The sequence below is a fragment of the Pezoporus flaviventris genome, unplaced genomic scaffold (assembly GCF_033815535.1).
Source record: "Pezoporus flaviventris isolate CSIRO_AGI_PZ_B2104156 unplaced genomic scaffold, CSIRO_AGI_Pfla_v1 ptg000077l, whole genome shotgun sequence".
NCBI classification, from domain to species: domain Eukaryota; kingdom Metazoa; phylum Chordata; class Aves; order Psittaciformes; family Psittacidae; genus Pezoporus; species Pezoporus flaviventris.
In genome coordinates, this window is record NW_026892625.1 from 273388 (window position 1) to 299606 (window position 26219).

At 42.4% G+C, this 26219-nt stretch overlaps 2 protein-coding genes across 5 annotated transcripts in view; both read right to left on the reverse strand.

The window, feature by feature from the left end:
* The window catches only part of LOC133279422 (transcription initiation factor TFIID subunit 4-like), a 243767-nt gene that overhangs the window by 190584 nt on the left and 26964 nt on the right, over positions 1-26219 (reverse strand). Inside the window, exons 4-7 of the mRNA XM_061473128.1 lie at positions 19691-19918; positions 18692-18814; positions 13356-13445; positions 11844-12101 (exon numbers count right to left, since the gene is read on the reverse strand). Coding sequence (XP_061329112.1) covers positions 11844-12101; positions 13356-13445; positions 18692-18814; positions 19691-19918 — 699 coding nt within the window. The remainder of the gene's footprint in view (positions 1-11843; positions 12102-13355; positions 13446-18691; positions 18815-19690; positions 19919-26219) is intronic.
* Positions 1-26219, reverse strand: part of LOC133279421 (granule associated Rac and RHOG effector protein 1-like) — a 340966-nt gene that overhangs the window by 160046 nt on the left and 154701 nt on the right. Inside the window, exon 14 of one of the 4 annotated variants that reach the window (XR_009746887.1) lies at positions 23216-23232. The exons of the other annotated variants lie outside the window; for them this stretch is intronic. The gene's annotated coding sequence lies outside the window, so the exon portion shown is untranslated. Of the gene's footprint in view, positions 1-23215; positions 23233-26219 lie in introns of those variants that run through there. 4 annotated transcript variants of the gene reach the window in all.

Here is a 26219-nt window from a genome sequence, read left to right on the forward strand (position 1 = left end):
TAAGGCTGCTGCTAGAGGATGTAGGAAGGCAGCTAGGATGACTAAGGCCTCCTTAGAATTAAACCTGGCGAGAAGGGTCAAGGACAGCAGAAAGAGCTTTTTCAAATACATGGCAGATAAAACTAACACCAGAGGCAATGTAGGCCCACTGATGAACGGGATGGGTGCCCTGGTGACAGAAGATACAGAGATGGCAGAGTTACTGAATGCCTTCTTTGTCTCTGTCTACTCTGCTGCAGGCAGTCCTGAAGAGCCCTGTACCCCTGAGACCTTAGATGAAGTCAGGTCAACGGAGCGGTTTGCCTTAGTCGATGAGGGCCCAAGCCTCATGGTTGATATTCAAGGATCACCTGCTACAAGCTCAGGAGTGTTGCATCCCAACTAGAAGGAAGTGCAGCAGGAGGGCAAGGAAACCTCCTTGGATGGATAAGGAGCTGTTGAGGAAACTTTGAAGGAAAAAAGAGGCTTAAAAAAGGTGGAAGCAAGGACAGGAGGCAAGGGAAGAATACAGGAATGTTCTCTGGGAAGCTAGGGACCAGGTTAGAAAAGCTAAGGCCCAGTTAGAATTAAACTTGGTGAGGGATGTTAAGGATAACAGGAAGGAATTCTATAGGTATGTAGCGAATAAAAGACAGACAAGGGAAAACATAGACCCTCTCTGGAAGCTATCAGGAGAACTGACTACACAGGATTCAAAGAAGGCTGAGGTTCTTAATGACTTATTTGCCTCGGTCTAAATTGGCAAATACTCTGACCACACCACCCAAGTCTTGGAAAGCAGATGCAGGGACTCTGAGAATGAAGACCTTAGGCCCACTGCAGGAGACTACCTGGGTCGAGAGCATCTTAAGAACTTGAAAAAGCACAAGTACATGGGACCTGATGAAATCCATCCGCAGGTTCTGAAGGAGCTGGCAAATGAAGTTGCTAAGCCACTGTCCATCATATTTGAAAGATCATGGCAGTCAGGTGAAGTTCCCTATGACTGGAAAAAGGGAAATATAACCCCCATTTTCAAGAAGGGGAAAATGGATGACCCGGGGAATTACAGACCAGTCTCACCTCTGTGCCTGGCAAAATCTTGGAGCAGATTCTCCTGGAAGGCATGCTAAGGCACATGAAAAACAAGGTGCTTGGTGACAGCCAGCATGGCTTCACCGAGGGGAAATCCTGCCTGACCAATTTGGTGGTCTTCTATGACGGGGATACGGAACTGATGGACAGGGGTAGAGCAGTTGAGGTCACCTACCTGGACTTGTGCAAAGTGTTTGACACTATCCCACATGACATCCTTGTCTATAAATAAGAGAGATATCAATTTGATAGGTGGACCATTTTGCAGATAACTCACTGGCTGGATGGCTGCATGCAAAGAGTTGTGGTCAATGGCTCAATGTCCGGCTGGAAACCAGTAACAAGTGGTGTCCCTCAGGTATCGGTGCTGGGTTCGGTATTGTTCAACATCTTTGTCAGTGACATGGACAGGGGGATTGAGTGCACCCTCAGCAAGTTTGCTGATGACACCAAGCTGTGTGGTTCAGTTGATACCCTGGAGGGAAGGAATGACATACAAACGGACCCTGACATGCTTGTCAGGTGGGCTGATGCCAACCTTATGAAGTTTAACCATGACAAGTACAAGGTCCTACACCTGGGTCTGAACAACCCCAGGCACAGCTACAGATTGGGCAGAGATGAGATTCAGAGAAGACCTGTAGAGTAGAAGGACTTGGGGGTGTTGGTTGATGAGAAACTGAACATGAGCAGGCAGTATGCGCTTGCAGCTCAGAAAGCCAACCGTATCCTGTGCTGCATCCAAAAGAGCATGACCAGCAGGTCAAAGGAGGTGATCCTGCCCCTCTACTCTGCTCTTGTGAGACCTCACCTGGAGTATTGTGTGCAGTTCTGGTGTCCTCAACATAAAAAGGACATGGAGCTGTTGGAACAAGTCCAGAGGAGGGCCACGAGGATGATCAGGGGACTGGAGCACCTCCCGTATGAAGACAGGCTTTGAAAGGTGGGGCTCTTCAGCCTGGAGAAGAGAAGGCTGTGTGGAGACCTCATAGCAGCCTTCTAATTTCTGAAGTTGGCCTATAAGGATGCTGGAGAGGGACTCTTCATTAGGGACTGTACTGATAGGTCAAGGGGTAATGGGTTAAACAGGGGAAGTTTAGATTGGAAGAAGTTCTTGACTGTAAGGGTGGTGAGGCACTGGAATGGGTTGCCCAGGGAGGTTGTGAATGCTCCATCCCTGGCAGTGTTCAAGGCCAGGTTTGACGAGGCCTTGGGTGACATGGTTTAGTGTGAGGTGTCCCTGCTCATGGCAGGAGGGTTGGAACTAGATGATCTTAAGGTCCTTTCCAACTGTAACTATATATGATTCTATGATTCTATGATTTAGCTGAATAATGAATGGCCACATCTCTGACTTCCAAGGATGCTTTGGAGAAAGGAAAAGAGAAACAGTATTCCAACTCTAATGATTCTATGATTCTATTTTCAAATGATATGTAAAAATCAGCAGGAGCCAGGGCTTCCGTAAGGAAGAGGCGAAAACTACAAAGAAGAAAAGAGTAATGAGGGAATATGACCTGTGATGTAGTCTGGAGAAAAAAAAAACACCAACAAACAACCAACCCAAAAGAAACAGGGCCATTTTGAAGTTACAAGATTGCATTCTGTATATCGTAAAATACTGTAAGTTTAAAAGCCATAATAAACCTGTGGATGTGTAAGTATTAGCAATAGCTACCTTGCAGAAAGAGAAACGGGATAAAAAAGATTAAGGATTCAGCTTCAACTACGGACAATAAAGGAAAATGTACTAAGCACAAAAATTGAACAAATGAACATAAATTTACTTGGTCAAGTCAAGCAGTGAGCAAATAGTGACACTGAGGGGAAAGAATAAAGTAGCTACCATGCTTAAAACAGGAAAGAAATATAGGTGGTAAGTGAAAATGAGGGGGGGGGGGAAGTGGAATTTGACTGCATTTTGATGCACAGGAAACATGTACAAGTATCTTTTAATAAGTAAGGAGATGGAATAGCCTATAGGGGAAGGGTGGGAAAGGAGAGGGAAAGGGAGGAGAGACTGCATTGGTATGGGAAAACAAGGAGAATGCTACCACTTTTACAATAATTTATTTGATAAATTTTTAGAGAATAGTGAAGAAAAGCAGCCATACCTTAACTGGCCAGAAGCCAGGCCAAAAAGGAGATGTGTGTGACCGGTGGATAGAATTACTGCCTGGTATTACAGTAATCATCTGCAATTCCATTTTTTTTCCTCTGTGAAGCAAGCAGCTTCTACAGTTCGGAGTCAAGTTCTGTTTCACCTGTTTAATATTTCCACGTGAATGCCCTAAAATATTAACCACTAACACCATAAAAGGTACAATAGTATTTAACCATTTATGGTTACATAAACAACGGCAATGTTTTCTTTGCTATCAAATACATTCAAAAAATGTCCTTTAATAATTACTGTACAAGGACTTCAACATATGGAGAAGTGCTGAAAGAGAAGAAAACTAGAGAAATAAAGGGGCACAGATCAAAATCATCACCTTAAATTCCATATAGAAACCAATCATCAACAAGCACGTACTCTCTAAAAGGAACAAATGCACCTGAACTCAGAGCAATATTTTACAGTAACTTAAATTCCAGTTTCTATACAGTTTTAAGATACCTTTCAACACAGACATAACCTTCAGAACAAGAAGTGATTAAGGAATGAACGTTAGCAATTTGTTTCTGAAACAGAATGTGTAACCTCTGGCAGCAAACAAGGAACATAGTAAAAACTGATGAATCAAAGTTACTTGACTGTGCATTAAAATAATTCAAACTGTTCTAACCCTCTTGCCTATTTTCCTAACAGCAAACACAATATTATTATGTCCTTAACTCAGCATGAAAAGTGTAGACAATCAACAAGGTACTAGCAAGCTATTCTGGGATATGATTAAATTAGTTCATATTTCTCACAGCCTAAAAACACACACAATGAGTGTACCCCATCTAATGCTATCTATTCATATGCTGAACCAATGCTGAATCCCAAATGATCTGTTCATAAGAACCAATTTACTAACCCAGACTGATCTAGAAGATTCAGAAGTAGATGTTTTAGTATGCTGAGGTTATGAGAGACATAACTTGAGCCTTCAGAAAAGGGGAAATCTTATTGCTGTTTGCAACCACCTCATGGGAAGATGCAGAGAAGATAGAGCCAGACTCTCTCAGAGGTGCAGACCAGAAGGATGTGACACAATGGGCACAAGTTGGAATATAGGAAATTTCAGTTTAATGTAAGGAAAAGAAAATTTACCACAAGGGTGGGCAAGCACTGGAACAGGTTGCCCAGAGAAGTTGTGTAATCTCATATTGAAGATGTTCAAAACATGGCTGGTCAAGGTGCTGGGCAACATGCTAACCTGTAAGGAGGAGGTTTGACCAGACACCTCCAGAAGTCCTTTCCAGCCTTTTACCACTACATCCATAACCATATTATCAATGATCTTATAAAAGTGCTGAGTCAGATCAACATATGATCATACACAGTGTTGAGACAGCAACAGGATCAACAGTGATCAACAGTGGTGAGACAGCAAGTACCGTCATATACTTCTTCCTTTCATTCTTCTTAATTTACCAATCAAAAGGTGAAGAATCATCTCCTAGACTGCTACACTTCGGAGCTCTTCAAGGAACACACTGAAGCAAGTTCCTTTTCTAACTTTCTGAATGCTTCAAACTGCCCACTGCTAAAGTTAACTTTATTTGCACATCTGGTAAAGGTTGTTTATACAAGGCTGTTTCCACAAATCAAGCAGACTTACAAAGATTTAAAAAGGGCATTTAAAAAGGGTATTTAATAGTCACGTTACTGATAACCAGAAAAACAAAGAGGTGACAGCTGAAATACTCATTTTTCTTAAGGCCCTTCTTGAAAAAGGATTCAATAACCATATGACAACAAAGTAACAGTGCTTTCTGGTCAGAGTCTCAAGCCAAAAGGTGATGATCACACTATGACAAGTGTGAATCTTCTACCATATGTGCTATTACAACAAAAAGAACACAGACCACTAATTAACAGCACAAATGACGAACAAATTCAGGCTAAGAAAGAATTCAGCCAAAGCACAGAAAATGTATAAAAGCAGAAAGACTGATAACTTCTGTTCTCTTTCTTTTATGCAAACAGGAGATACCAATTGAAAATGAAAGCTACTACCTACAAACCACTGAAAATAAAAATTCTTTAGGACAAATACATTAGAACTCACTAATAAAGTTTTTGAGGAGAAGTCTTTTGCAAGCCTTCAAGAATCTAGATGCTCCTTTACCAATGCAGATGCATGGGGCCCCAACGATATGTTTCCCCTTACTTAACAAGGGCTGCAATATCAGGCTAACTCAACAAATCACACCCTGAAAAAAAAAACACTTGATCCAAAAACTTAAGCACATCAAATACAGCAAAAAACCCAAAAGGATAGGAAATAGAAGCTTTTTTTTTTGTCACACTATTGCAGCCAGTATTTGCTGTTTTAGTGTGAGACAATCAGGTTTACTTGACTGTGTGGATCAGATGGCCTGGCTCATAAGTCCCACAGTAGTATGTGACTGTAGTAGACACGAGTGCAAGGTGTACCCTGATGCCGTCAAGCTGTCAAGAGGTAGAACCCATTTCTATTTCTGGAGTGACAGGAGAATCCCAAGAGTTGACTGTACTGGAAGCTGAAAATAGCCTACCTGCGAAGGAGTGGCAAAGCATCCCATCATGACTGATCCAGAGGCTCCAGGCATCGTTGGCATAGACTATCTCAGGAAAGGGCACTTCAAAGATGCCCAATCTCATCTAATCTCAAGCTAAGCAGGGTCAGGCTCAGATCTTGTCTAAAGTTAAACTACTATCTAAGAGGACCACCAAGAGATCTTCCCTAAGGCTGGACAGACATGAGTGGCAGGGTGCATGGGATCGTATGGGCAAGTCCCTAGGCCAATGGGCCCCTCCAGTGCTTTGGAACTTCACCCCTGAACCAGCTCAAAATTCAGAAAAAACAGTAAAACCCTTAGACAAGGTGTGCTGCCATCCTGGCAATACCAGAGAGGAACAACTCACCAGTGTCCTGGGGCTTGGCCTACAGAGCCCTGCTCAACACTATCCAGTACCCTCAAGTGAAAAAAGATGTCCCTGGATCTGATGAACCCACAGAATCAGATGAAATCGAAAGTACACAATCCATGTGACGTAAATTTACATGCAGCGTGCCATCATCATATGCCAACTCATTGGCAACACTGACCTGGAGTGAGGCAGTGGCACAAACAGTTGATAAAGTGAATCGTCAACTCCAAGAGTTCGAAGACAATCTCACCCCTTCCATCATTTCAGCTGTGGAAAAACTCCTGTCCCAGAAGTTCAAGCAGTTGAGAGACGATCTATCCAGCTCCACACATGTACAGACCCGCATCTCAGCTATTATCAGAAAGTACCCAATTGCCAGAAGGAGAAGATATAGGAGGTACACACAACAGGTCACCCTATGGTTTTACCAGCGGGATCATGGAGAAGACATGAGAAAGTGGGATGGAAAACCTACCTCATTTCTGGAGGAATGGGTGCCTGGATTGAATTGGTCACTGGGGATCTTCCCAAGAAAGTTGCTGTGCCAGTCTCTGGTGAGCACTTTCCCAGATGGAGTGGAAGAGCTGATTTCACTACAACTCCTATGAATAGGAATGCTAATTTCTTTCTACAAGAAGTAAATGGAGAATCTTATGACTGCTATTAGAGGAGCCCTGCCTCCAGCCAGGTGGAGGAGAGGGACAATTGCGTTTATTGGACTGTGTGGATCAGATGGCCTGGCACATCACTCCCACAGGACTATAAGGCTCTAGTAGACACCAATACACAGTGTACCCTGATGCCATCAAGCTGTCAAGAGGTAGAACCCATTTCTATTTGTGGAGTGACAGGAGGATCCCAAGTTAATTGTACTGGAGGCTGAAATCAGCCTAATTTGGAATGAGTGGCAAAAGCATCCCATCATGACTGGTCCAGAGGCTCCATACATCCTTGGCATACTGTATCAGGAGAGAGGACTTCAAAGACCCAAAAGGATACTGGAGAAAATGAAACAGCTGTCCACCCTGCCTGGTCTCTCAGAGGATCCTTCCGTTGTGGGGTTGCTGAAGGTCAAAGAACAACTAATAATAAACACAAGCTTTCTTAGGTGTCGTGGGGTTCTGGAAAATGCACACCCCAAATTACAGTCTAACTGTAAGCCTTCTGTAAGAAGAACGATTTCAAATGTGGCCCTGAAGCAACAAGCCTTGGAACAAATTAAACGAGAGAGTTCATGGAGTAAGCCCTCAGGCCAGACCAAACCCAGCAAGATGTGAGCCATGTGCTTTAAACAGCAGCCAGGGAGACGGGTCCTACATGGAGCCTCTGGCAGAAAGCTCCAGGGGAGACTCAAAGTCAACCCCCCATCTTTTGGAGTTGGGGATACAGAGGATCCAAGGCCAACTATACGCCAACTGAAAAGAGACAGTGGAAGCCTATGAAGGGGTTCGAGCTGCTACAGAAGTGATTGGCACTGAAGCACAGCACCTCCTGGCACCCTGGTTGCCTGGGCTGGGCTGGGTGTTCAAAGGCACTGTCTCCTCTACACATCATGCAACTGATGCTACATGGAGTGGGCTGCACTAATTACACAATGAGATCGAATAGGAAATCCCTGTCATCCAGGAATTCTAGGAGTTATCATGGACTGGCCAGAGGCCAAAGATTTTGGAATGTCACCAGAGGAGGAGCTGATGCCTGCTGAAGAGTCCCCACCATAAAATGAGCTGCCAGAAAGTGAGAAGCAATATGTCTTGTTTACTGATGGATCCTGTCGTATTGTAGCAATGCATCGGAGATTTAGGGGACTCCAAGTAGCTGCGGTCCAAGTTTCAGAAACTTATGAAGGAGAGGGTGAATTGAGTCAGTTTTCAGAGGTGAAAGCCATCCAGCTGTCCTTGGACAATGCTAAACAAGAAAAAAGGCCAGTACTTTACACTGACTCATGGATGCTGGCAAATGCCCAATGGCCCATGATACCTCAGGACATCAGGACAGAGATGCAACATATAGATGGGCTCATGATCGAGGGGTGGACTTAACAATGGACACTATTGTCCAGGTTATTCATGAATGTGAAACATGTGCTGCAATTAAGCAAGCCAAGCAGTTAAAGCTTCTCTGGTAGGGAGGACGATGGCTGAAGTACAAATATGGGGAGGCCTGGCAGATTAACTATATCACATTCCCACCAACCTGCCAAGGCAAGCGCCATGTGCTTACCATGGTGGAAGCAACCACCGGATGGCTGGAAACATAGGCTGTGCCCCACGTCACTGCTCAGAACACTATCCTGGGCCTTAAGAAACAAGTCTTGTGGCGTCATGGCACCCCAGAAAGAACTGAGTCAGGCAATGGGACTCACTTCCAGAATAACCTCATAGACACCTGGGTCAAAGAGCATGGCATTGAGTGGGTATATCACATCCCCTATCATGCACCAGCCTCTGGGAAAATCGAACAGTACAATGGGCTGTTCAAAACTACACTGAGAGCAATGGGTGGTGGGACTTTAAAACATTGGGATACGCATTTACCAAAAGCCACCTGTTTGGTCAACACTAGGGGATCTGCCAACAGGGTTGACCCAGCCCAATGTACTTCTATGTACAGTAGAGGGGGATAAAGTTCCTGTGGTGAACATAAATAATCTTCTGGGGAAGACAGTCTGGGTTATTCCTGCTTCAGGTAAAGTCAAACCCACTTGTATGATTCCTTTTGCTCAGTGACCTGGACATACTTGGTGGGTAATGTGGAAAGATGGGAAAGTCTTTTGTGGACCTCAAGGGGATTTGATTTTAGAGGAAAACAGCCAATGAACTCAATTATACGCTGTTGCCTGCTATATAACACTTCTATATGTGACATCATGATCATCACTAGAGAACAGTCATGGGAAAAGCCAGCAGCAGCAGCAGGATTCTCCTAGAACTGTCCTCAGGCCACCATCAACTGACCCTGAGTTCCTTCCAATCATTACCCCAACAAAGAGTGAACTTTGATGAAATCAAACAAGCTCAGCAGTGACCAGATGAGTTCAGTAGTGTCATGAGCAGGCAACAATCCAACACTACACACAGCCTCTCCTGCCCCGTGAATTAAGGAGCGATATCTGTCTCTATGTGTGTTTGCATATATGTGTGTGTATATATATATGTACCAAGAGACAAAAAGCCAAAAAGTGATGGTATATTGTAAAATGTGGGATATGAGCATGACATGTATGGTATGGAATAAGGGGTGGATACTGACCTGGGTTCAGCTGTAACAGTTATTTTCCTCCTTCTTAGTAGCTGGTGCAGTGCTGTGTTTCAGCTTTAGTCTGAGAACAACGCTTAGTTGTTTGCAAGTAATGCTTACTCTAATCAAGGACTTTTCAGTCTTTCACGCTCTGCCAGTGAGGAGGGGCACAAGAAGACAGGAGGAAGCAGAGACCGGACACCTGACCCAAACTAGCTATAGGGGTTTTCCATACCACACCACATCATGCCCAGTATATAAACTAGAGGGAGTTACCCAGAAGGGCAGATCACTGCTTGGGTCGGGCTGGGTATCAGTCAGCAGGTGGTGAGCAGTTGTATTATGCATCACTTGTGTTTATTGGGTATTTTTTCCCTTCCCTTTTAGTTTTATATTCTCTTGCCTTGTTACTTCCATTATTATTATTAGTAGCAGTAGTTTTATATTATACTTTAGTTATTGGACTGTTCTCGTCTTAACCCATGGGATTTATATTCTTTCGATTCTCCTCCCCAGAGTGGGTGGGGGGAAAAGGGGGGAGTGAGTGAGCAGCTGTGTAGTTCTGAGTTACCAGCTGGGCTTAAACCATGACACACAGGTATGTCAAAATTACAGAGCAACTCTTGATATTGCTAATCTCTACTGAGGTTAACATCATAATTGCTTGCTTTGAGTAAGCACCAACATGTGAGAGAGACAGACACCAAAATTCTCTCCCCCAAAAATTTGGCTTTATCCCATTCAGAAAATATTCCACAAAAACTATAATCATAAGAATAAGAATTCTTGCAGACTTACTAAGACATTTTTATTATACGTCAGTGTTTGTCGAAAGGTGGGGTGCTAGCTGGCTAGTAGGCAGAGGAGTGTTTCAAGTGGGTTGCAGAACACTGGAAAAAGCTGTGCTACCTGGAAGTAGGTTAGTCCCAAGACTGTTGCATGAGATAAGGCTACACTTATTGGCCATGAACATTTATACTTTTAAGAGACCTGTCAGCAGCTGTCAGAAATTTGCCTTCCCCAGGAAATGAAGTAATTTTTACACTTGCTGCCTGTAATTGCAACCATTTCCTGCTCCCTATCTTGAAGAACCAAAGTTATTACCAAAGTCAATTCAGTCTTACATAGATAAGACATGAACACAAACTAACATAGATAAATCAAAAACAAGCCATAGAAAACCTGAGGAACACTATTCTAATTAATGCAACAGTCCAGAAGGAATGGGGAGAACCCACCTTAGGAAAAGAAAGACTGCAAGTGGCTGAACAGAAAGCAGCCAAGTTAAGGTGCAAAATATCCAAATGTCTGTGTGTATTACTCAATGAGTAACTGGCTGTAAAGTTGACTTATTGATAGTGCCTTTGAAATTAAGGAGTCTAAGTGCATAATTCTCCAGTATACACAGCAATGATATTTCAGTAAATAACAAAGTATGGCACTTTTTCCAAACAAAACATGCTGGTACAGTACAACTATTCTTCTACAAGATTTTCTAAATATATGTAGAAGAGTTTAAAATAAGAACTAATTTTTATACAGATGAATCTGAGCAAAACAGCATATCTAATGATATACTAAAAATTATACCCTTGTCTAAATATTGAAAAGCTTTCTGTTCTACATTTGTAATTAACTCACATTCCACTGTGCTCATAACAATCACTGTATTCCAGTCAAAAAGGCCAAGAGTGTAGTTTCTTAAATTTAAGCTATGTCAATAATGTTGCCTAAACTAATGGTTGAACATACATGTTAACTGCCATAAAATGAGGTACTACTATATGTCACAGAATATGTGTCCTGGGTTCAGCAGTAGCAGACATTTTCTCCTTCTTAGTAGCTGGGGCAGTGCTGTGTTTTTGACTTTAGTGTGGGAACAGTGCTGATAACACACCGATGCTTTTAGTTGTTGCTAAGTAATTCTTACCCCAATCAAGGACTTTTTCAGTCTCATGCTCTGCCAGGGAGAAAAGGCACAGGAAGCTGGGAGGAAGCAGACAGGACACCTGACCCAAACTAGCCAAAGGGGTCTTCCATACCACAGCACATCATGCCCAGTATATAAACTGGGGGGAGTTACCCAGAAAGCACAGATCGCTGCTTGGGTCAGGCTGAGTATTGGTCAGCAGGTGGTGAGTATTCTCTCCCTTTGTTATTTCCCTTACCTTTATTATTACTGATGGTAGTAGTAGTAGTTTTGTATTATACCTTAGTTATGGGACTGTTCTTATCTCAACCCATGGGAGATACATTCTTTCAGTTCTCCTCCCCATCCCTCCAGGAGCAAGGGAAGGAAGAAGTGGGGGGAGTGAGCAAGCAGCTGCATGGTTCTGAGTTACCAGCTGGGCTTAAGCCACGACAATATGACACAAACAAAAAAGTATTTTCCCAAACAAGCTGCAATAACATTGAAAACTGCTATTCAGTTTAAGAAATTCTTTTATACTACAGTACCTACCAGTTGAGAACTCTGATTGGATTGTACCAACTTAACCTGAGGAGGCTGCACTGTATTTGATACAGAGACTGTGCAAATGTTGTTTGATTGCCTTATTCCTATTGTCTGTTTGGTGACAACAGAGGAAATGCTTCCAGAGGCAGACTGAGGTATAACTTGTGATATCCTGGTTTGTTGAAGTGACTGCTGAGATGGCTGTCCTTGCAAAACTGAATGTTGACTATTCAGTAAAGATTGTCTCAATGCAGGTAGACTTTTCTAAAAACAGAAGAAAGTTTATGTAATAACAAAATTTAGCAGGTTGACAAAAAAACACTTTTAAATTTGCTGTAAACATAATTAAAAGAATGCAGCTTGCTTTCCCATTTTTCTATCAGCCTATTCAATAAAAAGAAATAAGATTGAACATATTTTGTAAGAGGCAAGAATCCATTTATTTTTTAATAAGCTTTCAATTTGGATTTAGCAACCCTGTAGATTTTGATGTGGCCTAACTCCACCATAGCCATAAAATAGAACACTCCCCTCCTCAAAACTATCTAGAGCTTGTAGCTTAGGTCTTTGGAAGGGTAACAACTGAAAATAGAAAAGGCAGAACCATAGAACAGCTCTATTCCCATTGCATGCTGGAAGTAGTAAGCTGCACCAATTTACTTCTGACATGCCTCCAGTACCTAGAACAAGATGATTCAACTGCTGGTGCCTTACAGCAATAGCTGTTTACTGCATTTTTACTGATCTAATGTATTCTGACTGGATTAGAAAAAATGTACTATTGTATGTTTCATGTTCAGACTAGTTCAACAAAAAAACAGTTCTAAAAGGCTATACTGTACCTTCACAAACTTTTTACTATTTTAAGTGGTAGTAGAGTTCTTTCGAATTGCTCTCCCCAGGCAGCTGTAGAATGCAAGTGCATTTAAGCCAAGCTACAGTTCTTTCTAAACTTCTAATATTTATTTAAAAACTTAATGCCTGTTGCCAAGAAAGGACTTGAAAGAAAGGAAACAAGTTAAAACTTATCATGATTCTGTAAGTGACTGCAGCATAAGAGCAGGAAAAGGCACAAATAAGGGTTAATGATAACATAAAAAAACAGAAGCAGGGGGAGAGAGTTCTGAAGAAAAGCTGCAGGGAGAGAAGAGAGGACATCTGCCCCAAATTGAGAAGTTTTGGACTAGAAGAAAAATGCTTTTAGAATTACAGTTGTGGTTTTGTTGGGGCATAATTAAACACACTCTGTATGTTTGCATATAATCTTGCATACGGATGCTATTGTAGCTTATGTACAAGAACCAATTAAAAGTTAAATTTACCCCCACATATACTAATTTAGGACCCAACAATAAATCCATTTGGTATTACATCAGAATTTCTATATTAGATTAGTTCCAGATTACAAGCAGGATCAGCTAATCAATTATTTTAAACATATTTTTAAAAGTATATTCTAAAACTTAATGCATTGACATTTGCATTGAAATACATTTATATAAGCAATATTTGCATTACCTTAAGGAAAGGTACGAGATACGGCTGAGGAGATGACCTGAGTTCTGATTGAAGGCGGCCTGTAAATTCTTCTGGATCAATCTTTGCATCCTTCAGGGGGAAGAAGAAAAAGCATCAACAACTCAGATGAGTTGTTTTGTTGGTTTTTTTTCTAGATAATGTATATGTATATATCTCTAGCTAAATAGGCTACCATATCAAGAAAAACTTTCAAAGCTGAAGTCCCTCAACTCCTCTGTATCTATAAAATCCTTCTGTCAAGAGCTAATATGTACATGTAAGAAGCCCCTCAGAATTCAGGGAGTTCCCTCAGGCATGCACAATTCAAGACACAATGAGATCCCACACACACTTAAGTCTTTTTTCAGGATTCCATTCTCATGCTAACATTTACATAGTGCTTTCTTTTTAAAAAATTAAAAAATTGATTAAAAAAAAGGCTGTTGAAGTAAGCTTACAATCCATTATAAAATTCAACAGACCTTGTAATACAAAAATTATCTTTACTTAATTCCAAAACCAATTTTGAAGGTTCAGTTTAACTTAGTAGAATATGTGTATACATATACATAAAGCTATATATGTAAAGCATATGCATATATAAAAGTATACATATAAGTATATATAATTTACACCTGCATAAATGTATGCATATATATCACAGTATCACAGTATGCTAGAGATTGGAAGGGACCTCGAAAGATCATCTAGTCCAATCCCCCTGCCGGAGCAGGAACACCTAGATAATGTTACACAGGAATGTGTCCAGGCGGGTTTTGAATGTCTCCAGGGAAGGAGACTCCGCAACCTCCCTGGGCAGCCTGTTCCAGTGTTCTGTCACCCTCACTGAGAAGAAGTTTCTTCTCAAGTTTAAGTGGAACCTCTTGTGTTCCAGTTTGTACCCATTACCCCTTGTCCTATCATTGTTTGCCACTGAGTAGAGCCTGGCTCCATCCTCGTGACACTCCCCCTTTATATATTTATATACACTAATAAGGTCACCCCTCAGTCTCCTCTTCTCCAAACTATAGAGACCCAGCTCCCTCAGTCTTTCCTCATAAGGGAGATGTTCCACTCCCTTAATCATCTTTGTTGCCCTGCGCTGGACTCTCTCCAGCAGGTCCCTGTCCTTCTTGAACTGAGGGGCCCAGAACTGGACACAATATTCCAGATGGGGTCTCACCAGGGCAGAGTAGAGGGGAAGGAGGACCTCTCTCGACCTACTAACCACCCCCCTTCTAATACACCCCAGGATGCCATTGGCCTTCTTAGCCACAAGGGCACAGTGTTGGCTCATGGTCATCCTGTCGTCCACTAGGACCCCCAGGTCCCTCTCCCCTACACTGCTCTCTAACAGGTCGTTTCCCAACCTATACTGGAACCTGGGGTTGTTCCTGCCCAGATGCAGGACTCTACACTTTCCCTTGTTATATTTCATCAAGTTATTCCCTGCCCAACTCTCCAGCCTGTCCAGGTCTCGCTGGATGGCAGCACAGCCTTCTGGCGTGTCAGCCACTCCTCCCAGCTTAGTGTCATCAGCAAACTTGCTGATAGTACACTCAATTCCCTTATCTAAATCATTGATGAATATATTAAATAATACCGGTCCCAGTACTGACCCTTGAGGCACTCCACTAGTTACAGGCCTCCAACTAGACTCAGCCCCATAGACTACAACTCTCTGGCTTCTCTCCTTCAGCCAGTTCACAGTCCACCTCACTACCCGATCATCCAGTCCACACTTCCTCATTTTAGCCGTGAGGATGCTGTGGGAGACTGTGTCAAATGCTTTGCTGAAGTCAAGGTAGACTACATCCACCGCTCTGCCATCATCCATCCACCGTGTTATTTCCTCATAAAAGGCTAAGAGATTGGTCAAACATGATTTCCCCCTGGTGAAGCCATGTTGACTGCCCCTCATAAGCTTCTTATCCTTGATATGCCTTAAGATGGTACCAAGGATAAGGTGTTCCATCACTTTCCCAGGGATGGAGGTGAGGCTGACCGGTCTATAGTTACCCGGGTCCTACTTCTTGCCCTTTTTGAAGACTGGAGTGACATTTGCTTTCCTCCAGTCCTCAGGCACCTCTCCCGTTTCCCAAGACTTGGTAAAGATGATGGAGAGTGGTCTAGCAATGACTTCCACCAGTTCCCTCAGCACCCACGGGTGCATCCCATCTGGACCCATGGATTTATGGATGTCCAGATTGCTCAACTGGTCTCTAACCGATTCCTCATCGACTAAGGCAAACCGCTCCGTCAACCTGACTTCATCTAAGGTCTCAGGGGTACAGGGCTCTTCAGGACTGCCTGCAGCAGAGTAGACAGAGACAAAGAAGGCATTCAGTAACTCTGCCATCTCTGTATCTTCTGTCACCAGGGCACCCATCCTGTTCATCAGTGGGCCTACATTGCCTCTGGTGTTAGTTTTGTCTGCCATGTATTTGAAAAAGCTCTTTCTGCTGTCCTTGACCCCTCTCACCAGATTTAATTCTAAGGAGGCCTTAGTCCTCCTAGCTGCCTTCCTACATCCTCTAGCAGCAGCCTTATATTCCTCCCAAGTGGCCAGCCCCTCCTTCCATGACCTGTAAACTCTCCTCTTCCACCTGAGCATACCCAGCAATTCCCTATTTAGCCACGCAGGTCTCTTGGCCCTCTTCCTTGACTTCCTACGTATCGGGATGCTCCGATCTTGAGCACGGAAAAAGCAGTCCTTGAATGTCAACCAACTATCTTGGGCCCCTTTACCTTCAAGCAGCCTTGCCCATGGGATTTCCCCTAGCAATTGCTTGAAAAGGCCAAAGTTTGCCCTGCTAAAGTCCAGGGTTGCAATTCTACTTGGTATTCTACTAGTCCTACCACACAAGATCCTGAACTCCACCATCTCGTGGTCGCTGCAACCAAGGCAGCCCTCAACCCTTACTGCTTCGACCAGATCCTCCTTGTTAGTGAGGATGAGATCCAGCAGCGCTCCTCTCCTGGTCGGCTCATCCACCATTTGCAGGAGGAAGTTATCATCCATACACTGGAGGAACCTCCTGGACTGTGGCTGGGTTGCTGAGTGGTCCTTCCAGCAAACATCAGGGAAGTTAAAATCCCCCACAACGACCACAGCCTGTGATTGTGAGGCCCCTCTCAGCTGCCTGTAGAAGGCCTCGTCAACTTCCTCACCCTGATCTGGTGGTCTGTAACAGACACCCACAACAGTATCTCCCCTGCCAGCCTGCCCCTTAATTCTCACCCACAGACTCTCAACTCGCTCATCATCTGTCCCTGGACAGAACTCGGTGCATTGTAGTTCCTCCCGCACATAAAGAGCAACCCCACCACCCCTCCTGGCTGGCCTGTCTTTCCTGAAAAGGACATAGCCCTCCATGACTATATTCCAGTCATGTGAGCTGTCCCACCACGTCTCTGTAATTGCCACCAGATCATAGTCTCCTGACTTAACACAGGTTTCCAACTCCTCCTGCTTATTTCCCATGCTGCGCGCATTGGTGTACAGGCATTTCAGGGAGCGAGCTGACCACACCGATTTCACCCTAGGATTATAGGAGGCCTCCCAGTCTTCATTAATTCTGGAGCGCTGCCCCACTAGGGCAAGTCCAGCTACAACCCCATACCCCTTCGAATCTAGTTTAAAGCTCTCCAAATGAGCCCTGCTAATTCGTGCCCCAGCATCCTTTTGCCTCTGTGAGACAAACCTTTCTCACTTGTCATTGTCCAGACTGGTGCCCTATAAAACCAGCCGTTATCAAAGAATCCAAAGCCCTGCCTGTAGCACCAGTCTCGAAGCCAATTGTTCATGAACTGAATCTTCCCATTCCTTCCCACATCAGTGGAAGATGGAAGGAGAGAGGAGAAGATCACTTGAGCCCCAGACTCTTTCACCATCTGCCCCAAGGCCAATGGCATCCTGGGGTGTATTAGAAGGGCAGTGGTTAGTAGGTCGAGAGAGGTCCTCCTTCCCCTCTACTCTGCCCTGGTGAGACTGCATCTGGAATATTGTGTCCAGTTCTGGGCCCCTCAGTTCAAGAAGGACAGGGAGCTGCTGGAGAGAGTCCAGCGAAGGGCAACGAAGATGATTAAGGGAGTGGAGCATCTCCCTTATGATGAAAGACTGAGGGAGCTGGGTCTCTATAGTTTGGAGAAGAGGAGACTGAGGGGTGACCTTATAAGTGTCTATAAATATATAAAGGGGGAGTGTCACGAGGATGGAGCCAGGCTCTACTCAGTGGCAAACAATGATAGGACAAGGGATAATGGGTACAAACTGGAACACAAGAGGTTCCACTTAAACTTGAGAAGAAACTTCTTCTCAGTGAGGGTGACGGAACACTGGAACAGGCTGCCCAGGGAGGTTGTGGAGTCTCCTTCCCTGGAGACATTCAAAACCCGCCTGGACACATTCCTGTGTAACATTATCTAGGTGTTCCTGCTCCGGCAGGGGGATTGGACTAGATGATCTTTCGAGATCCCTTCCAATCTCTAGCATACTGTGATACTGTGTGATACTGTAATGTGGCACCAACTTGAAAAAAGTCTTAGGCTTGTCTAAATACACAGGTTTCTTTGTCAATCAATTCAAAGAAATATGTATCAACTGCTTTTAAATCTAAGTTCTTCATAGACTATATTTAATCTTTTTAAGAAGCTTGACCATTTTGTTCCACTCTACAGTAACATCTGTGTGCAACTCATTTATACAATTCACTGATCCACATACTGCACTGGAGACTACTGTAAGTCAGATTTTTTCTGGGCCCAAGGACTCTCTCTAGCTGAAACACAACTTTGCCTCTTGAAATCTACTTACAGTTAAGGCTCCATGCAGGGGCACCTGTCTGCAGAACTGCCTGGACACAACAGCTTAGGAAAACACTTTTCCTTCAGCCCTAGAAACTCTAAATCACATTGTGGAGGCATGCATCTACATTCAATCTGTGGTTAAAATATTAAATAGCTTCTTAGTGTTTAAGAAAAGACTATGGTTTGGAGGAAAAGAAACTTAGTGAGTCCTCAAGGAAAAATCCTGTATTTTACTATCTTTTTCTGAATAAACAACCACAATATTATCCATCAAAACAAGAGTGTTCTTGACAAATGCATACAAACTGCTTTGTTGCATTTCCCCTTTCAGAAATTGAAGAGACAGCCTACCTTTAAAAGATTTTTGAAGATATGTAACATACAGAATAATTGCATTTTGATGTAGCCCAACTCCCTTAGCTTCCATTACATAAAAAAAAAAAATTAGATCAAAGCAATAGTCCATAGCATATGTAAATAGGAAGCTTAATAGATAAATGACAAAATGAAAGAACCAAATTATTTACCAACAAATCTTGAACCAGAGCTTTCACATTACGGGATGTTTCTGGAGATGGTGAATTATGAGAAGCAAGTTTTATAAGGGTAGCTAAGAAGTTTTTGCATTTTTTCACATTCTCTTCCATTTCCTGCAAAAGCCAAAGAAAAGAAATATCATATCTATGATATTTTGCAATCAGGATCAATGCATGCTCTGATCACTATAAATATGAAAAATGATGAAATTGTTCTAATTGAGGCAGGACACTGAAATACATCTGCAGCTATTTTACTATTGCTGCTAGTTACCTGACATTTTCTTCAATTTTTATGTAATGGAACATCATACCTCACAAATATTAACAACAAACAAACAACAAAGAAAAAATCAGAGAAATATATTTAATATTTTTCAGTCTGTTTTGATAAAAATAACCTTAAATATGAGAAGTAACACAACAATCTGTTGGAGATGCATTCTCCTTTGAGATGCCCAAAACACAATGTACAATATTCCCCAAGCTATCTTAATTTGTTATATTGATTCAGTATGTTTCTATATAATGCAGCTACAGCAGTAAAATCAAATTAGAAATAGTCTTAAAATATCTAATCTTTTCTTCATCAGTAGGAAAAGAGATGCTTTACACCACATAAAAATAAAGGCTTGAAAAAATTAATTACTCCTAGAAACAGAGACGTTACAGTTCAGCGCAACCACAGTTTTGAGGCCCAGCAACATGATAATAAGTTCATAGACTGAAGGCCTAATTGGTCTGTCAGCAGAAAGAGAATAGTTCTTACTGACACATACATGGTAGGATGGGGAAAGCTGACCACAAGTGTTCATCTCAGAATACATATCCCATTTAGCTGAAATGAAGGGAAAGGTTTCTTGTTTGTAAAATATTTGTTCCATCACAGAAAGTGTGCTTGCATGAAGAAAAGTTCTTCCTGCTTCTGAATAGACCTGAGAAGATTATAAAGTACTAAGAAAACTAAGCTTCTAATATGTTATAACTTACCTGTGATACAACTGTAATTCCAGGTACAGGAGCGCTTGGTATGACCTGGGGCTGTGCTGGTACTTGTGCTGTTGTATGAGGTTGAAGTGACAGCTGAGGCTGACACTGTGTTTGTGCTGAAGCTTTAGTTTGTCCAGCAGCGATTACTGCAAGTTGTTGAGAAGCTGATGTTCCAATTGCTACTGTTGTCTTGAATAAATTCTGAGCACTTGATGTAGCTACTGATACCTGTTAATATTTTATATTTAAAAAATAAAAATAAACAAAACCAAACAAACCACACACCCAGGTAATTATCTTCCTTTAATTCTTTTACTCAACCATAAAGTTCTTGAAAGCCTGACAAGAAAAACTTGTTTCTTTTCAAATACAGCCTTACTGACAAAATTAAACCATTGACTTTACTTGCTTTTAAATCTAATTTTATCACCCTTTAGTGAACAGTGAAAGTCTTCATTTAAAGTTCTTTTTATTACAGAAATGAATATACCACTAAAAATGAGTTGCTATTACCCAGCCCTTTAAGATCACCATGATGATGTGACTTCTGTAATACAACTTTCTGTAAATTTGTATCTTAATACAAACAAGTCAATTCCCAAAGGTCTGTGGTCATGTCATCAGGTTTACAATTATCTATACCACAATGTTGTGTCATCTGGATCTGAGCTGTCACTGTACACAGTTACAAGCTAACTCATTCACCTGCACTGTGATGCCACAGGTGATGCCATGGATCCTGCAGTACCAGTGGCCACACAGCAGATACCACCACTCTCAACAGAGGCAAACACAGTGCAGCATGCCCACTACTGAAACAGTATTTGAGTCCAGCTGATTTAAGTTTTTTCTTTTAAAAGAAGCTTAAAACTGAATCTGTACTACCCACTATTTTAGGAAACAGTAGAAAATAAAATTTAAGTTATCACTTGTGGGAACTGCAAGCTGTCCTGTCCCCACTACATGGATAATTAAAGAAGAAGAATTGCTAATAGTGCACCTGGGTCTTGAGTAAACCAGGAGAATTTGGGTGCAAGGTCGAGCTGGGTAACAGCCTGGGGAGTGACTGTTCATAGAATGGAATTTATAGTGAATGAAAACAGTCACTGGGAATGATGTAGTTGCTGTTTGGTTTCATGGCTCAGACCCGTATCTGTATGCTATACATTGCCATGCTTGACTGAATAAAGTAGAACTAGTTGTGAAAGCAGTGTTTGTGTTTGTGTGTGTTTAGCCTTTTTCTTTACAGATGCGACAAATGGTGCCCTCCGTGTGTGGTAACTAAACTGCTCAACATTGTGATGCCTGCACAATCCGACAGGGAATTTCTGGTACCGACATTCACCTGTGAAAGGTCAGTAATATTCGTTGAATGGGGAATTACTGGATTTCGTTAGAAAAATGGGACAAGTAGAATCAGCTGAAATTTTCTTTGAAAGTTTTACAGCAAATTTTAATATCCTCTGAATATAATTTGTCTGAGAAGCAAGTAATGAATCTTTTGTTATGGGTAAAAATTAATTGCAACTGGTTTCCAGCAACAGGGTCATTTCATACTCGGATATGGGAGAGAGTGGGAGAACATTTACAGACTCAAAGTCACCTTGGTATGGAGGTTCCTGTTGATTTAATAGTCTATTCTGCGTTACCTAATTTACAACCTCCTGAGGATATAATTCAGAAACATGATAAAACAAATGATCAAAATACTGACAATTTGAAAGAGCAAAGACAGAACAATGAAAATATCTTTTCTGAGAATCCTGATGACCCCTTTGATCCTGGCTCTGTAGATTCAGAAAAGAAAAATTTATACCTATCTTTGACGCCATTAAAGGCATTCACATCAAATATTCCTCATGCTCCTCAACCTAACGCACCTCCCTTGACTGATCTCGATAAAGAACAATTTGACCAGCTGTTAGTTAACCAGAAGGCATACAAAAATGTATGGGGAAAGTGATAGAGGATGGTGATTTTACTGGAGACATGGCTTTTGCTTTTCCTTTATTTTATTGAACAGATGGGCAGGGACAACAAAAACCGGTACATGAAAATATTCCGTATGCAGTATTTAAGGAATTGAAAAAATCAGTGATGGAAAAAGGAATTCAAAGTCCTTATACTTTAGGTCTGCTAGAAATGATGGCTAGTTCAGGATCTATGGTGCCATGGGACTGGAACACTTTAATGCGAACGATTTTGACACCTGCTCAATACTCGGTGTGGAGACTGGAATATAATAACTTAGCGGATTTACAGGTATTAGATAATGTTCAAAGAGGAATACCAGTATATGCTGACACGTTAACAGGCTCTGGGCGATGGTTGCAACCTTATGATCAAATTAATTTAAAGCCTCTGGTATTCCAGCAAGCCACCCATATGGCTGTACAAGCCTGGAGGCGAGTACCTGAATCAGGGAAGAAAACTACTTATTTTGCAACTGTTTGCCAAGGGTCTCAGGAACCCTATGTGTCTTTTATAGACCAATTAAGCAATGCTATACAAAGGCAGATTGATAATCCTGAGGCTGCTCATGCACTTTTATTTCAGCAAGCATATGAAAATGCAAATGGAGACTGCAAAGCTGCTTTAGCCCCAGTCAGGGAAAAATTTACAGGCACTGCTGAGTTTATTAAAACATGTCAGGATATCATTATAGAGACTCATAAGGCTTCTGTACTGGCTGCTGCATTACTGAAACTTAATATGAGTCAGCAAAAATGTTTTAACTGTGGACAGGAAGGATATATTAGTAAAATGTGTCCCAAAAAGAAATAAAAGCAGAAAGAAAAAACACCATCTCAACTCTGTCCCAGATGCAAGAAAGGATATCACTAGAGCAAACAGTGTAAATCTAAATTTGATAAGGATGGAAATTCTTTGTTGGGAAACTCCAGGGGGAGCACGGCGAAACCCAGTGCCCCTCAAAACAACAGGGTTTTTGCAACAAACACTCCATCTCCGACCTTGCAGCTGCCACAACAGGCAGCGCTGGGTTGGATTTGGCAACAACCACTGTCAACTGTTGTCATGGTCTAAACCCAGTCAGGCAACTCATTCACTCACTTCCCCCCCCCCCCCCTTCTTTTCCTCCCCCTACTCCCAGAGGGATGGAGAGGAGAATCGAAAAGAATGCAACTCCCATGGGTTAAGAACAGTTTAGTAACTAAGGTATAACACAAATCACTACTGCTACCACCAATAATAACAACGATAAAGGAAATAACAAGGGAAGAGAATACAACATCTCACCACCAGCCCCACCCCACCAGACCTAGCACACACTGACCGATACCTCCTCCCAGCCCTTCTGGGTAACTCCCAGTTACATCCTGGGCATGATGTGCTGTGGTATGGAATACCTCTTTGGTCAGTTTAGGTCAGGTGCCCTGTCTCGGCTTCCTCTCCTCCCTGGCAGAGCATGAGGCTCACAAAGTCCTTGGCCAAACCAAAACATCAGGCCAAAAGTCAAAACACAGCACTGCACCAGCTACCAAGAAGGAGAAAAATGACTGCTACTGCTGAACCCAGGACAACTGTGCTGCTCCTATGCAAAGATATCAATGGACTGTTTTGCCACAAGGAATGATGAACAGTCCAGCAGTCTGTCAGCTAGTAGTTTCCACAACTATATCACCAACTAGGAGTGCATTTCCTGAATCGATAACTTATCATTATATGGATGACATTTTGGTCTGTGCAGAAATGGAACAATATTTAGAAACTACTGTTAATCATTTAACAGAAAATTTCTGTTGTTTTTGAATACAAATTGCCAATGAAAAAATACAAAGAATGCCACCCTGGAAATATTTGGGGTGGGTGCTAACTGAAAGAAAAGTAAAGCCTCAGAAGCTAAAATTGGCAAACAAAATCACAAATTTGAATGATTTACAGAAGCTCTTAGATACTATTAATTGGGCACATCCTATGCTGCGTATTACTTATGCCGACCTTGAATCACTCTTTGATTTATTATGAGGGGACTCAGACTTGAATTCTCCTCATTAGCTTGCCCCTAAAGCTATTCAGGCTTTGAATATAGTGACTCAAAAAATTGAGAGGCTAGAGGCAGATAGAGTGCGTTTACACTTGGCGATTTCTCTGCTCATTGTTAATATGCAACAAAGGCCATTAGGATGTGAGGGCGATCTGGCTGCGACAATCTGTCACCCCATTGATCGCCAGGGTTGATTAGGCTGATCTGGCCGGCTAGGCGGGTGTCCCCTTCCTCCCTCACCACTCCACGCGCGTCCCTCCCGAAGCTTTGCGCTCGGTCGAAGAGGACGACCTTCCCCGATACAGGCAGTACCATTCATCGGTCACGGGTATACGGTAGCTGCACTCCCCTGCCATGACCTCCAAACAAGCTCAAGGTCCAGTTGTAGGAGAACGTAGGGTAGTCAAGCTTCCAAGACTGCAGACACATCCAAGTGATAATATATTCATCAATGATTTAGATGAGGGAATTAAGTGTACTATCAGCAAGTTTGCTGATGACACTAAGCTGGGAGGAGTGGCTGACACGCCAGAAGAGCATCTCCCTTACGAGGAAAGACTAAGGGAGCTGGGTCTCTATAGTTTGGAGAAGAGGAGACTGAGGGGTGACCTTATTAGTGTATATAAATATATAAAGGGGGAGTGTCACGAGGATGGAGCCAGGCTCTACTCAGTGGCAAACAATGATAGGACAAGGGGTAATGGGTACAAACTGGAACACAAGAGGTTCCACTTAAACTTGAGAAGAAACTTCTTCTCAGTGAAGTTGACGGAACACTGGAACAGGCTGCCCAGGGAGGTTGTGGAGTCTCCTTCCCTGGAGACATTCAAAACCCACCTGGGCACTTTCCTGTGTAACATTATCTAGGTGTTCCTGCTCCAGCAGGGGGATTGGACTAGATGATCTTTTGAGGTCCCTTCCAATCTCTAGCATACTGTGATACTGTGATACTGTGATATGATTGTTGACTTAATCGTCAAAGGCCCTACGAGGGTTCAACATTTAACAGGCAACAACCCTGCAGAATTGTATCTACCATTAACTGTAACAGACTTTTAGTTCCTTTTTGCTCAGTCTGTTTCTTTCCAAATAGTGTTAGCAGACTTCACAGGAAAAAAAAGTTATGGTACTCTGAAACATAAATTGCTAAAAGCTTTTTCAGATTTTGACCTACAGGAGCGATTTGTAATTTAAACACAACCCATTCAGGATACTAAAACCATTTTTGTTGATGGTTCTGGAAAACTGGTAAAGCTGCTGTGGTCTGGTTTGAAAATGATTCCTGGCAATCCTCTGTTATACATGTGGACGGCTCTATGCAGCTTGTTGAAATTGCTGCAGTCTTACATGGGCTACAGTTGTTCCCTGCAGAATCCTTAAATATTGTTTGTGACTCAGAATATGTTGTTTGATTGTTACCACACCTCTCTTTTAGTGTGTTAAAAGAAATCAATAACCATGCACTTTTTGACATTTTGCTGAAGCTAAAACATTGTTTGGAAACCAGGAATTATTCTGTTGTTATTGGTCATATTAGATCGCATTCCAACCTGCCTGGCCCTTTAACTGCGGGTAATGACATAGCAGACTCCTTGACTGTTAACACTGTGCAGTTTACTTCTGCAGCTGCTTCACATTCCTTTTTTCATCAGAATGCTTCTGCTTTAAAGAAACATTTTAACCTGTCTTCTTTTCAAGCAAAGCAAGTTGTCAGGTCTTGCCCTGACTGTCAGTCAACAGCTCAATCCTCATTTGCCATGGGTGTAGATCTTCGTGGCTTAAAGGCGAATGAGATTTGGCAAAAAGATGTTACACACATTTCTTCCTTGGGTGCCTTAAAATATGTTCATGTATCCGTTGACACATTTTCACATATGATTTCAGCCTCTGCCCATAAAAGAAAGAAGGCTCGTGATGTTATCCAACATTTAACGCATGCCTTTGTACCTTAGGAGTTCCTTCCCAATTGAAAACAGATAATGGCCCTGCATATAATTCATTAGCTTTATCACAATTTTTACAGCAGTGGGGTGTCACACATGTCACTGGTATTCCCCACTCCCCTACAAGCCAGGGGATTATGGAATGAACTCACTCTGTTCTGAAATCCATGCTACAAAAACAAAAAAGGGGGAATATAGTCCCTCAAGAACAATTAGACAATGCCATCTATACATTGAATTTTTTAAATTGCACTCAATATTCCATGAATACTCCTGTCACTGCACTGTAATGACATTTTGGCTCTGATAGTCCACCTTCAGAACGTGCTAAAGTGTGGTACCGTGATCCTTTGGGCCTGCAGAAATGGGAAGGGCCAGTGGAACTGATAACCTGGGGGAGGGGGTATGCTTGTGTCCTCCTACCTACAGGTCCGCAGCAGCTGCCTGCAAAGTTTGCCAAGCCGTACCATGAGCTGAACAGACAAGTTAAAGAACCCAGTGCCTCAGATGCAGGAGCTGACCTTGAAGACCCCAAGCAGAATGAGAGAGAGGAAGAGAAAAAGGCATGATTTGTAAAACA